This window comes from Zeugodacus cucurbitae, chromosome 4, assembly GCF_028554725.1.
Source record: "Zeugodacus cucurbitae isolate PBARC_wt_2022May chromosome 4, idZeuCucr1.2, whole genome shotgun sequence".
Classification (NCBI taxonomy): Eukaryota; Metazoa; Arthropoda; class Insecta; order Diptera; family Tephritidae; genus Zeugodacus; species Zeugodacus cucurbitae.
In genome coordinates this window covers 11,282,668-11,298,393 of record NC_071669.1, presented here as the reverse complement: position 1 = coordinate 11,298,393, position 15,726 = coordinate 11,282,668, and the positions used below count along the sequence as shown (strand labels likewise).

The 15,726-nt window shown below is 27.5% G+C and overlaps 1 protein-coding gene across 1 annotated transcript in view; it reads left to right on the top strand.

Annotated features, from left to right (window-relative positions):
* The window catches only part of LOC105209739 (zinc transporter ZIP6), a 28,521-nt gene continuing 12,795 nt past the window's right edge, over positions 1–15,726 (top strand). The window contains exon 1 of the mRNA XM_011180321.3: positions 1–1,079. Coding sequence (XP_011178623.2) covers positions 927–1,079 — 153 coding nt within the window. The 5' untranslated portion in view covers positions 1–926. The remainder of the gene's footprint in view (positions 1,080–15,726) is intronic.

Sequence of the window (15,726 nt, the reverse complement as noted above, 5' to 3'; positions counted from 1 at the left end):
CAAAACCGTTTAATAGTCCGTCAACCGTTCAACGGTAAAGCGGATCACAACGAAGCGAGCGTGTAAAGTGATTTCGTAGTGATTTCGAAGAAACAGAAAATAACAAAAATAATAAAAATAATTTCGGTAAATAAACAGCAACGGGGTGTACAGATGTTGTAAGTGACAGTGACAACGGCTGGTTGGCGTTTCAAGTGCGAACGTTCAATGGTTGTATTAAAAAATTAAGCGCAGCTTTTGTTGTGGCTAAACAAAGTAGTAGTCGGACAACACCAAAAAGCGACACGAAAAATTCATAATTTCACATACAAAAAAAAAATAAAACGAAACTATTTCGGTTAATTGGCGAGCGGTTGGAAATTATTGTTGCCCAAGCGTGAAATATTAAGTGTTGCGAATGTACAAAAATATAACAAAATGAAATTTGTAAGCGTATAATTAAATAAAAAATGTAAAAATATTAAACCGAGCGAATTTTTTTTAAGAAAAAGAAGCGCAGAATCCGGCACACACACGATTTTTTAACGGATTTAAAATATAAATAAGTATTTTCGGAAATAAAAAATAAAAAATATGAACAAGTGGAACACTTTAATATAACGAAATTTGAGCAGCTAAAAATATATTGAGCACATAAAGAGTTTAAAACTTAATTTTCCAAACAATAATTTCGCTGAAACACGTTTTAGACTCTAAAAACCCGTTATTTGTTTATTATAAGACACTAGTTTAAAATATGAACAAGTGGAACACTTTAATATAACGAAATTTGAACAGCTAAAAAGATATTTTGAACACAAAAAAGAGTTTAGAAATAAATTTTCCAAACAATAATTTCGCTAAAACACATTTTGGACTCTAAAAACACCGTTTTTCAAAACAAACAAAACGCTACTTTTAAAACCTTTCGAAAATAAATTTGAAAAATGGCTTCATCTGCGCTTGCTCACATTTTCGGTCTGATCTTTGTTTGTTTCCTCTGCGGCACAATACAACAATCGCATGCTGCCACAGAATATAACCGTTATTTGGCGCATATTTTTCAAAAATATGGCACTGGTGGCACGATTTCATTCGAGGTGAGTAGCAATTTTTTTCTTTTATTGAAGAAAAGTGTAAATAATGTTAAAGAGTCTACATCTTCGAGTTTTTTCTGTTTGATATCGCACAATTATGATAATTTTTTGGCTTTAAAGTACAAGAATTTGTTTAAGAGACACGGAGTTTAAGAGAAAAACTAAGATTAGAACTCAAGTCTAATGTATTATAAATATAACAAAATTTTTAGTAAATGAAATATTCAAAAACTCCTAGAGAAACCCATTCAATTGCAATTCACGCGCTTTAAAATATACCATATGGCTTTGTCAACCTGTATTTAAATTAAATAAACGTAAATTTTTGTTGTTTTTATTTTTTTGTCAACAACTCTGTCGTCGCAGCATTTTCAGCAGAATAATTACAGCAAATGTTTATTACTTTTTACTTTTACTCAAAAGCACTTTGCAAATATGGCATTTTTTAATTTCTCTTAAACATTGCATTTTATATTAGTATAGTTAAACAAGCTTGCATGTGATAATGAATAGCGTCAATACAACAATTCCGCATAGCTGAGAGCCAACAATCAGCTAGTGTGTGTCAAAGATATAAAATAAATAAATAAATCGGCAATGATTATGGACTTAAGCGCTGGTAAAAGACAGCATGAGCTTTCTTGTTGTGCGCAGTGAACAAAGAAATGTATAGTTTTTTTAATGCAACTTTCTAAATTATTATTTTTAATTAATATTTTTGAATTTTTTATAAAATATTTAAAACTGAAGATTTTGAATTTTTATTATTTTTTATAAAATATTTAAAATTAAAGATTTTATATTTTTTGTTTTTTTTTATAAAAAATTTAATATTAAAGATTTTGAATTATTATTAATTTTTTTAGAAAATATTTATAATTAAAGATTTTGAATTTTTATTATTTTTTTAGAAAATATTTAATATCAAAAAATTTGATTTCTTACTATTTTTTTATAAAATATTTAATATTAAAGATTTCGAATTTTTATAAATTTTTTTTAAATATTTAAAATTAATGTTTTGACTTTTTATTATTTTTTTTTTAACATTTAAAATTAAGGATTTTGAATTTTAAAACATTTTTTTATAAAATATTTAAAACTAAAGATTTTAAATTGTTATTATTTTTTTTTTGTTTTTTTAATATTTAAAAATAAAGATTTTGAATTTTTATTATTTTTTTATAAAATATTTAAAATTAAATTTGAATTTTGAATTTTTATTATTTTTTATAAAATGTTTAATATAAATAATTTTGAACTTTTATTAATTTTTTTTTAGAAAATATTTAAAATTAAAGATTTTGTATTTTTTGTTTTCTTATAAAATATTTAAAATCAATGGTTTTAATCTTTTATTATTTTTTTTATAAAAATTTCAAATTAAACTTTTGGAATTTTTATTATTTTTTTTATAAAATATTTAAAACTAAAGATTTTGATTTTTTATTATCTTTTCTAAAATATTTAAAATTAAATATTTTGAATTTTTCGTAATTTTTTTAAAAAATATTTAAAATTAAAGAATTTGTATTTTTAAACTTTTTATAAAATATTTAAAATTAAAGATTTTAAATTTTTATTATTTTTTTTATAAAATATTTAAAATAAAAGATTTAAAATTTTTTTTATCTTTTCTAAAATATTTAAAATTAAAGATTTTGAATTTTTTTTTCTTTTCTAAAATATTTAAAATTAAAGATTTTGTATTTATATTAATTTTTTTAAAAAATATTTAAAATTAAAGATTTTGTATTTTTAAATTTTTTTTTATAAAATATTTAATATTAAAGATTTTGAATTTTTATTATTTTTTTATAAAATATTTAAAATAAAAGATTTTGAATTTTTATTATCTTTTCTAAAATATTTAAAATTAAAGATTTTGAATTTTTATTAATTTTTTTTTTAATATTTAAAATTAAAGATTTTTAATTATTATTATTTTTTTATAAAATATTTAAAATAAAAGATTTTGAATTTTTATTATCTTTTCTAAAATATTTAAAATTAAAGATTTTGAATTTTTAAACTTTTTTTTATAAAATATTTAAAATTAAAGTTTTGACTTTTTATTATTATTTTTTAAACATTGAAAATTAAGGATTTTGATTAAATTCAAGATTTTGTATTTTTTGTTTTCTTATAAAATATTTAAAATCAATGATTTTGATCTTTTATTATTTTTTTTTTAAAAATTTCAAATTAAACTTTTGGAATTTTTATTATTTTTTTTATAAAATATTTAAAACTAAAGATTTTAAGTTGTTATTATTTTTTTTTTTAATATTTAAAAATAAGAACTTTGAATTTTTATTATTTTTTTAGAAATTTTTTAAAATAAAAGATTTTTTTTTTTATAAAATATTTCAAATTAAAGATTTGAAATTTTTCATAATTTTTTTATAAAATTAATAATAATTTTTTTATGGGATTAAAGCAAAATATTTTTTTAATAATTTAAACTTCATATAAAGCTTAAAAATCTTGATTTGCGTACACAAAATGCTACAGTCTCCATCCGCAATACAACAAAAAACACTTTAATGGAAAACTGTGTTTAAAAATTTTAAAATTTCCTTTAAGAATTAACTTAATTTTAATAAAAATATTTTAAACCTTTTTTCTTCATTTAGTCTGATATGAAAATATATGATATTCTCCATACAAAACTTAGTATAAACATCACTTAATCAATTTTATTATTATTATATTCTATAAATAGTAACTCTTTGTACCGTTTACTACAAGAAAATATACATTATCTAAATAATATAACTGCAAGACACATATAAATGTATTTACATAGTTTTATATTAGATATAAAATATAGTAACATTTCCTTTATGCAATTTCCTACTTAATCCAACAGACACATTTACAAATTCACTATCGCACATGTCTACGCTAAGTATGCAACGTGGTCGTAATGTGTAAATAATTGAACAAAAAGGCAGACAGACAGATAAATTGCGACATACAGATATATGTAAATACAATCTAAAGATATATACAACAACATATAACATATATAGATATATTTACATAAATATATAGCATATATGTCTTCTTTTCTGAAGACAACCCACTGTGCTGTTGACTACTTTAAACGGTTATGTACATATGTATGTATGCACACCTCTTATCAACGCCAACTAACTAACTGCCCAGTTATCTGACATTCTTCTCACTTGATCTCCATATAAGCTTGATCTCAAAGTGACGATACAATGTGCCATAAGCGTTTAGCAGTCATATCTTAATCTGCTCTATTACACTTTTCGTTTATTATTATTTTTTGTTTTCGTTTATAAACTCATAGACATACAAACAAGAAGAATGCAAGCATGTAGATTTAATGACGAGTTTTGATTAAATTTATGGTAGTAGATTTGTGAGAGTGTTGCTAAATTGTCTTGTTGAGTAATAAAACAAAAAAATACAAAAAAAAAATTAAATTAAAAAAAAATAGATAGCACTCCAGCAGCAGTTAGCAAACAAGTGGAGAGTAGAGCAACATCCCATTCCCGCATTTCGCATTTATTTTTATTTAAAATTTATTTATTTATATCAAATCAGCTATTTAATATTAAATTCAATAGCGGCTGATAACTGGTTCAATGTTCTGTATTCAGGGCATCGTGCATAAAGAGAAGCCGCTTAACTTAGATGCCTATCATTCAGCTTTCTAATCAAGTTTAATTGACGGTTTGCGATTTATTTATTTTTATTTATTTACACAAACACTTACTTAGTACTTGACATTTACAACATAAGATTATGTTATAATTCGTATGCACTGGCTGTCACTTTTCAGTTGTAATGTCAACAACAACTAAGCGTCATTTTAATGCATTTGTAGGTATTTTTGTTCACTTTCATTTACGAAAAAATGTTGCAAGTTGGATTTAAATGTTGGTTAGTATAACGGCTGTTTTGAAGAGATTAGGTTTATCAAATGGAATAACACGGTATCTTTAGCTTTTTGGGGTAGATAAGTTATTAGCTTTATGGAATTTTAAAATCTGCAAATATTAATTTATTTTTGTTTTATTAAATTATTATTTTTTTTCCTTATTTTTTAATGAAATTTTAAAGTATTAATTACTTTATTAAATTTATTTATAATTCATTTAATTTATAAAAGAAATAATATATTTTATTTTTTTTTATATTTTATTAAATTAAATTAATTATTTTTGTTTTAATTTTTTAATGAAATTTTAAATTACTAATTATATATTAAATTTATGATATTTTTTATATATTATTAAATTAAATTTATTTATTTTTTTTTTTAATTTTTTAATGGAATTTTCAAGTATTAATTACTTTATTAAATTTATTTATGATTTATTCAATTTATTATATTATTATTATTATATTATTATTATTAAAAAAATATTATATTTTATTTTTTTTTAATTTTATTAAATTAAATTTATTATTATTTTTCATTTTTTTTTAATAAATTTTTTTTGAAATTTATTTATAATTTATTCAATTTATAAAAAAAAATATTATATTTTATTTATTTTTTTTTTATATTTTATGAAATTAAATTTATTATTATTTTTAATTTTTTTAATGAAATTTTAAATTATTATATTAAATTTATTTAGAATTAAATTAAATTAATTTATTCAATTTATAAAAACAAAATATTAATTTTTATTTGTTTATTTATTACTTTATTAAAATTATTATTTTTTTATTTTTTTAACGAAATTTTAAGTCTGCAGTTTAATAAAAAATATTTAATTTATTTATTATTTAATTGAATTAATTTATACAATTTATAAATAAAATATTAAATTTCATATATTATATTATCATCGCTTATTTGCATTCAAAAACTAAACAATTTGACAGCAAATCTTATGAAATACATATCAAATTTTCCCATAACTGAAAACCCCCGTTTTTATAATAAATGTATTGCCGTAATCTCGTAAACGTATTGTCGTAAACATTGTATGCGAAATGTATGCACACTATTGCAATTAAAAACTGAATTAATTAGCACCGACTCAGTTTTGCGTTATTCTAAACGCGATTTTTTATCGTTATTAAAATAACGTTTCGTGAGCAAATTTATTTTACAATATTTGTAGTAATTAAATGCTAAACTATAATAGAGCGGAAGTATTTAATAAGTAATTAAATATTTTTAGATTCACGTGTAGATCAAGCAATGTGTGTTATTTTTCTGATACAGTTTATTATTTTTTCAAAAGCTAAAGCTTTATAAAAGCATAAACAATTTTGTTACTTTTGATTTTTAATATTATAAAAAAATTATATTTTTGTTTTCAATCAAGTTATATATCTATAAATAATTTCGTAACCAAATAAAATTAAGGTTTCTAATGATAATCGAAATTTTCTATAAACCTTGTTAGTAACACCGCAAAACACACACAAAATTAAATTTTTTGAATTTATTATTTAAAAAAAATAGTTAATTTAAATTTTTTAAATTCTGTTTTTTTAATTTTGATATTATAAAAATGTTATATTTTGGTTTTCAATTATATTATTTATCTGTAACTAATTTTGTGAACAAATAAAATTTTGGTTTCTGCTGATATTCGAAATTTACTTTAAAACTTGTTATTAAAAATACACACAATATAAAATATAAACCAATTATATATTGTGTGCGTTTATAAAATTACAAAAAAAAAGTTTAGTTTTAGATAAAAAAAATCGTTTATGTGTTAAAACATATCAAAATTATACAGGATTTAAAAATAATAATTAAAATCGATTTCAAAAAAATAAAATGATATCAACACGTAAAAAATATTTAAGCACTATTATATATTATTGATTCGAAACACATTTCATTTAAGAATATTTTATAAAAAAGACTCACCTTACGTATTAACAGCATATTTCAGCAATCCGTCAACAATGAGCACCATTAAATTAAACCATTAACTTACAAATACTTTTACTTGTTTTTGCTATTTAACTGTCTCATTAGTATATACACTTCTTTTATTAAAATGTAACATTTTTTTTTTTGATAACACAGGACACAAACTTCCACAAAATCTACGTTCATCAGAATTTTTCACTTTCACGTACCGACAAAACGCGACGAAAGTTCTTTCGCAACAATTCTTTATGTTTATTTATTACACGCCATTTACACAGGCACATTTATTCGCTAAGATTGTCACTAAGTTAAATAGTGTCCTATAATCACTTCTTGTTGTTGTAATATATATCCAAAAAATATTACCGACAATGGTCTTTCATTTTCTTTAATTTTTCTCTTGGCACACTCATATACATTCTTTCATACTTATAGAGCTGCTGCGCTGCTCTGCCACTGCCTGCGGCAATCACTGCTGCGCACATTCTCTTCACTTGCACAAAATCGTATTAAAAACATTGTGCGCATAATAATTTTTATACAAATCGTTTATATAACAACATTGTTTATATTTTATCACCGAAATATTAAATTTAACACGCAATTAACGACGTTTTTTATTAAATTCACCGACATACCGACGCGTTACCGGCTAATTTTTTCGCTGTCAAAAAGACACGGGAACTGAAAGAAACTGCGTGGAAAAGGAAATAGGATTACTTTTAATGTTGAAACTGTAGAGTTGCATTATATGTTTATGCTGCGCAATTCCCAATTCTTGCGCTATTTCCTTATGCCTGCTCAAATCGCTAACCTTTTGCAGATGTCGCTAGACTTGCAAGCATTGCAGTTCTTGTAATTTATGCGAAAGCAATTACCAACAAAATTTTCGGAGTTTTGCTATTTCGACTATTTCGCGCAATGCATACATACAGCTTCACATATGTATGCGTCTTAACTGACGCGCAAGCCAGCTATGCTTAAGCGCTCCGACGCCAACCGCTGCTGCGCACATAATTTTCACTTGCAAATTATCTTAACGAAAACAACGCCCGCACGAATTTTTTTGTATAAAACGTTTAAGGAACATTAGTACTCTTGATTTATCACGAAATTATGTAATTTAATACAATTTTTACCACGAATTTTAATATTTAAAACGAGAACGCGTACCCGCTACATTTTTGCGACGTTAAAAAGGAACGGGAACTGAAAGGAAGCGTTGGTAGAGGCTGTAGAGTTGCAATCGATATTGGAATTGATTAGAAATAGAGGAATTGTGGAGCGCAAATTTATCGCTAATGAATTCGTGTTTATAAATGTTTCAGCATAATTAATGTGTTTATTATATTTAATTTAATTATTCTTCCTGCTGTACATTAAAGAATTGTTTTATAATTTATGTACTATATCTCAGACTTTTAATTAAATTAATGTAAATTATATTAAACTGATATTCCAAAAAAAAAAAAAATAAAACTTAGCAACCCTATTTGGTCTACTCGCATTTTCTACTAGTTCCCGTTCCGTTTTTCGCAGCAAAATTGTAGTTCGCTTAATTGTCGTTTGTGAAAATGTTAATTATTACTATTAATTGTGTATTAAATAATGCAAATTAATATTTAAACAATTCTAGTAAGTTATGTAATTGAATTTATGTGTAAATTTTAGCGCGAGCCATGTTTTCTTTTAATTAATTTACAATTCAAACGAAAGTACCTAGCAGCGTTTGAGCTTAGCCGGCACACGCAATGGCTGGAAAAGGTGTCTATACTTGCACAAAAGGTCTGTGCTATGGTATGCTATAATGAATAAAAAAAATAAATATTAAAATAGAATTTTATTTTCTTTATTTTCGCGTTTAGAACAAGTAAAAGTCTACATTTGAACAAAGGATTATATTTATTAGCTGTCAATATCTAGTAAATAGTAAAAAAATGAAGTGAAGACGTGAATCACACAGAGCATAGCTGCTAATTAAGTGCAATAGTTGTGATACAGACACCCCTCGTTCTTAAATTAAAGCTTCAATTAGTAACTATATATCTATATAGTCAGAATGTGTGGGAATCAAGTTTAAACTCTTTAAAAAATCGACAGAAATTAATCGATAATACTATATATAGAAAGTGAGACTTTTGTTGTAAGTTTTATTATACATATACTTGTGTAACGGTTATTTTAAAAAAATCTAAATGTGGAAATATTATATACAAATAAGTTAAATATGTAGTAAATAATACATAATATGCTTGACTAGTGGTGGAAAAAAATGACTACACGGATAATACAGAATAATTTTAAAAAAGTTTAAGGCAGTAGTCTACTTTACATCTCTTCCATCTCTTTGTTTTAAATCTCTTCCAAAACTATACAAGAATATGTATTTAAAATTTCAGAGGTCAATTCGACATATTTTCGAAGCTAGAGCAGTTTTAGTGGCCGAGCGTCGAGCAGGTGCGAAATATATTTTTTTGGACCGAAAACTTTAATGCGCGTTTTCTCGAGTTTTCATTTTCACAAGTGTTAAAAAACGGTGCCGGCGATAGCAAAAAGAATATATGTCCGATCGAAATAAAAACCTAGTGATCTAGCTTCAGTATTAAATTATCTTCTATTTGAACTAAAAAAGTTGGACAAAAGTATTATTTAAACTACTTGTTTTGCAACTTAAAGACAATTTTTTTTTCTTAAAAAAGTGAATTTTTTTTCAAACTTCGAACAAATTTTGAATTTTATAACTTCTTCGGTATTTTTTTAGTTCATAAAGAAAAGAAACTTATAAAAATTAAAAAAAAAATTTGGTTCGACTGTTTCAGATGCATCGCACGACCTCCATCACCGGCACCGATTTACAAGTGCAGACTCCAGGCGCTCCAGAAAAGTACTTACAACTTTGAAAAAATTTCAATATTTAAAAAAAAAAATATTGTTTTTTATGCCTTAAATATAGTACACTATCGTCTTAAAATTCCGTTTACCGTGATCATTTCCTTCCCTTTCAAAAAAATTGCTATAAAAACGCTTTTTTTCGGCTGCTAAAGCAGACTACTGCCTTAAGCATTCTCATGTTTACACACGTGTGTAAAGCGATTTGTATGTAAATGACGTAAATGGCAATATAAATTTAATAGTCGACATGTGTCGGAACGCAAACTATAACTTAGAACGTGAGTGATGCAAAGCAAACAGAAAAATATTGTTAAAATATTGGAAGCAAATGTAATAAATTATAAAATTTATATATATATTATTATTATATATAGCATATACAAACATATGTACATATATAAAATTCACTTTCATGCACAGACAATGAAACAACTTCAATATATGTTACTAAAAGTATATATACAAATATATATATTTTCCAATGTTAGCTGATAAATTCCAAAAAAAACACAATTTTCTGCGACTATTCACTGATATAAAAGCATTAATTGCCATGGCAAAGTTTGCATGCAAATATGCTATTGTGCGAGTGCGAATAATAAAAACAGGTTGATTATTGAAAACATATGCATAAGCAGGTATGCCGTCAAATATATGTATATACAAATATACATATATATTCATATAGTCAATGCTTAGAAGCATCTCCAGCACATGTTATGTATATATTCTTATGTGCTTTTGTAGTACTCAATAAAAATCTATGCAAATTTGTATGCGTTGCGCATAGATTTTACTGTCGCCATCAACAAAGTTACTAAAAAGCGGATGGGTGGTGTCGCAGGCGACTCGCATTTTTTGTTGTACTTAAATAAAGGTATGTGTGGAGTTGTCAAGACTGCGAGGAAATCTTTACGCAGATGAATGAAGTCACTTTTGTTGAGGAAATACTAAGGAATTTACTTTACTTACTGAATTTAGTTAGAACTAAGTCTCTTCTTGACTGGCGTAGACACCGCTTACGCGGTTATAGCCGAGTCCACAACAGCGCGCCACGCATCTCTCCTTTTGGCAGTTTGGCGCTAATTGGTAATACCAAGTGAAGACAGGTCCTTCTCCACCTGGTCCTTTTTACGGAGTGGAGGTCTCCCCCTTCCTCGGCTTCCACCAGCAGGTACTGCATCGAACACTTTCAGAGCTGGAGTACTTTCGTCCATTCGAACAACATTACCCAGCCAGCGTAGCCGCTGTCTTTTTATTCGCTGGACTATGTCTATGTCGTCGAATAACACATACAGCTCATCATTCCATCGTCTGCGGTATTCGCCGTTGCCAATGTTTAAGGGACCAGAAATCCTTTCTCTCGAAAACTCCTAGTGCCGTCTCATCGGATGTTGACACCGTCCATGCTTCTGCACCATAAAGTAGGACGGGAATGATGAGGGACTTGTAGAGTTTAGTTCTTGTTCGTCGTGCCCAGGTATCTACAACTTCAAGTTATGACTGTCAACAGTGATGCGAATGCGCTGACTGTTTGTTTAATGACAGGAGATATTTCGTCTTGTCCCCGTTCACCACCAGACCCATTCGCTTCGCTTCCTTATCTAGGCGGGAAAAAGCAGAAGAGAGATCCTTCCCGATCCTGACGGAGCATTTGGTATTGCTCAACGTCAGCTTACACAGCCGTATTAGTTTTGCGGGGATACCAAATTCAGACATCGCGGCATAAAGGCAGCTCCTTGTGGACTCCTTGTGGGGTCTCCCTTTTTGTGTATTGGGCAGAGTACACTGAGATTCCAATCGTCAGGCATACTTTCTTCCGACCATATACAGCAAAGAAGCTGATGCAAGCACCTTATCAGCTCTTCGCCGCCGTATTTGAATAGCTCGGCCAGTAATCCATCGGCACCCGCCGCCCTATTGTTCTTCAGGCGGGTAATTGCTGTTCTAATTTCTTCACGGTCGGGCAATGGAACATCTGTTCCATCGTCGTCGATTAGGGCATCGGGTTCGCCATCTCCTGGTGTTGTACTTTCACTGCCATTCAGCAGACTGGAGAAGTGTTCCCTCCACAAACACAGTATTAGAATTATTAGGTAGAACTAAGTGATCTTTTATAAATCTATAGCACAAAATCATCGACTCTGAATGTTTAAAATGCTATTTACTTTTAATTGAAGCCTGGAAGCTTATTTGTATTCGAAATCTTAAATATTCGATCAATGATCTGCACTGAAAGCAAATTGTTTTCGAAAAAATACCCCTCATTTTAATACAAAAGAGAGTACAAGTCGATATAATAAATCTATCAAATAGATGTGGTTGAGCTTTGTCTGCTTGAGATGCTTTACTGCTTCTCAGCACCTACTAGGTTAAAACGTTAATAATCCCTACGTGTCCTAGTGACACTCATCTTCATACAGAATTAACAGAAAATGTAATTTTTTCCTATTGAGTTTGCAGGCATCCTTTTACGAGCAAAATCTTACTCGTCTATGTGAGTTGAAAAAACCAGAAGACACTGGCAATCCCCAAAAACAAAACACAAGCGAGCTAGTGCACACACAATTTTACTTTCCATAAACATAAAAGTCGAAAAGTTTGGCAAACTTCGTCAGCAATAGATTTATCACACTTGTCACTTGTGATTTGTTTAAGTTTTTGGCATGGCATCTTGCTTCCTACATAACTAAAAATCTATGTTAATTAAAACTCAACGCAAAGTAAGCTTGTGTGCGCACAATGGGCCCAACGCTTGCGCATCTATCTATATATTCGTGTATATATATTTGTATATATGTTGCTCATAAGCGTGCGAACATTGCTCAAAACGCGTGCGTGACCGAAATAAACGAAATTCAGCGTAAATGCCAATAAACTTTTTCATTCAGCACTGTATTATTTATGCACTTAACCACATATATATATATATATATATGCATATTATTATTTATTGGCCAATATTTAGTGAGGCAATTTGCCATACTCGTATTTGTATGCCATGCAAAACCGTTTTACTACATTTTAAAGCTATTAAAGCAATAGTTTAGCACATTTTACAAATACTTGTGTAGTATATAGGCGCTGTTTAGTATTAACAGCGCATTTTTTAGCATTACGATATGCAGCTAACACACTCACTAAACCAAGGTGTCAAGGTGTTGTAGGCCATTAGTGTGGAAAATGCCAACAGTGGCTAACAAAAATTCGCAGCCATTGTACTTGTTGTGTTCAAAAAATAACGGGAATTGTAAAATTGAAAATTTCAAGAGTTTGAAGAGTTGAATTTAGAAAAAAAAATATTTATTATGAATGATTATGCTAGGATTGGATGTGTTTTAACGAGCTTATCGATTTTCGTTTGTAAAAAGCACACACTTCATTCACTTATTCGTAAATTCTTGACCAAAATCTATACTGTTACGATGCTGCAGCCTCCATATTTCCCAGACATGACTCCGAGTGACTTTTTCTAATATCCAAAAATGAAGTGAACTTTCAAGGCCATCGATTTACAAGCATGCAAGAAATCGCTGAAAGTGCCATAGATTATCCAAAAAATTGGAAGAAGTGCATATTATCGAACTATGGGAACTATTTTAAAGACTACAACATTAATTTTGACGAATGAATATATAAAAAAAAGGAAAATTCTCGTTAATTTTTGAACACAACTAGTATACTTAATGTTTGAATTTTTAAAAAATTGTGTTTATGTAGTACAAGTTTTGGACCGCGCTTAAACTGTAATTTGTGGTGTGTTTTTTTCGAAAATTCCCGTTATTTTTTGAACACACCTCGTATACTTAATTTTTGAATTTTGAAAAATTGTGGTCATATAGTACATTTATTATTTATTGACTGCACTTAAGGGGTTAGAGGTTGTCAGAGACACGAAAAAATGAGAATTTTCATTATACAATGTTTTGACTTAAAGTCACGAAAATTAAAAAAAAAATTATAATTTCCAAAGTTAGAGTTGTGTGTGTTGACTCACTTTCAAAAAAAAATTGCTTGCGGTGACAATCATAAGTACTTGGAGATTCATCTATAATCAATCGGATAGAAAAAATAGTTTTATAAATAGATAATCCTGGGCCTGACCGACTTTTTTTTTCAAAAATTAACAAAATGGCGGCCTCAGGAAATTTTTTTCTAGATTTTTGTGAAAAAAATCAACAGTTAATTGGTCTTAAAAAATCGAAATTTTTGAAAAAAATTCTTCGATCAGTCCTGAGTTTATTATGTATTCTAAAAGCTGTAATGAATTTCATTAAAATCTACCGAGCGGTTATCCAGTTACAGTTGTCACCAGTTTAAAAAAACATAGTTTTGAGAAAAACGCATTGAAAGTTTCACACTAGCATGTTGGAGTGCCCGAGCGCTCTTTTTTATTTGTCGAATAACTCGAAAAGTAATTATCGGATCAACTTCAAATTTTCAGAGAATATTTTTAAGATATTACACTTAACAAAAATGCAAACAAAAAAAAAATTATTTTTTGAAAATCCTGGCTACCCCTAACCCCTTAAACAGTAATTTGTGCAGTGTTTTCCATTTATTCGAAAAAATTTTGAGGTTATCTTTTTGACATGAAACGTAAACAAAAGCTATCTTTATATGTATACATGTAATAAAACATAACTGTTGCATTTTTATTGCTCACTAAGGTACTTTAATAAGCAATCAATTATATACATACAAGCAACTGTCGCCGCTAAACAAATTCTCTAGTAAATTATTTGTTGTTTTCTAGCTACTTCAACTGTGTTGTATGCATTTGTTCAGGAGAGACATATGTTTCAATGTTTTTACTGTATTAATATAAACAATAATACATAATAACAGCAATTACTCCACTCCACTTCATTTTATTTTTAATTTTTTTTCCCAATAGTCGTTGTGTATGTGGCGTATACGCAATATTTATTGTGTTTAAGGTTTTTCTGCACCATTTAATATGCAAGTCAGCACTTTAGTTAAGCAAAACAATGCCAATTTAGTATAGTATGGAAAAAATTAGTACATAAACATATATATATGTATTAGTTGATGTATTAAAATTTTTTGATAACGGTACATTTTATGCATAACGTACTGAAAATTTTTTATTTACATTTTTTGATACTTTTTATATTTTTATACCCTGAACAGGGTATATTAAGTTTGTCACGAAGTTTGTAACACCCAGAAGGAAGCGTCGGAGACCCTATAAAGTATATATATAAATGATCAGTATGTTGAACTGAGTCGATTTAGCCATGTCCGTCTGTCTGTCCGTCCGTCCGTCTGTCTGTATATATACGAACTAGCCCTTCAGTTTTTAAGATATCGCTTTGAAATTTTGCAGATGTCATTTTCTCTTCAAGAAGCTGCTCATTTGTCGGAACTGCCGATATCGGACCACTATATCATATAGCTGCCAATCGGATTCAAGGGCTTGTATGGAAAACTTCCGCATTTTACTACATATCTTCACGAAATTTGGTGTGAGTTATTGCTCATAGAAATAATTTAATCTCCAAAAAAATTGTTCAGATCGGTTCACTATAGCATTTAGCTGCCATACAAACCGAACGATCGGAATCAATGGCTTGTATGGAAAATTTTCGCATTTGACGTGGTATCTTCACGAAATTTGACATGGATTACTGCTTAAGGTAATAATTTAATCTCCGAAAAAATTGTTCAGATCGGTTCACTATATAATCTTAATGTTTCTAGCAAACAACCCGGTAAAAAGGAATTGGTAAAATGTTTTCTTTTTTTACTTACTTTTTCTTACGTCTTTAGATTTGCTTAAACACATAGTTACTAAAAGAAATGCACCTGTGAAGAGTATATTAGCTTCGGTACAGCCGAAGTTAACGTTTT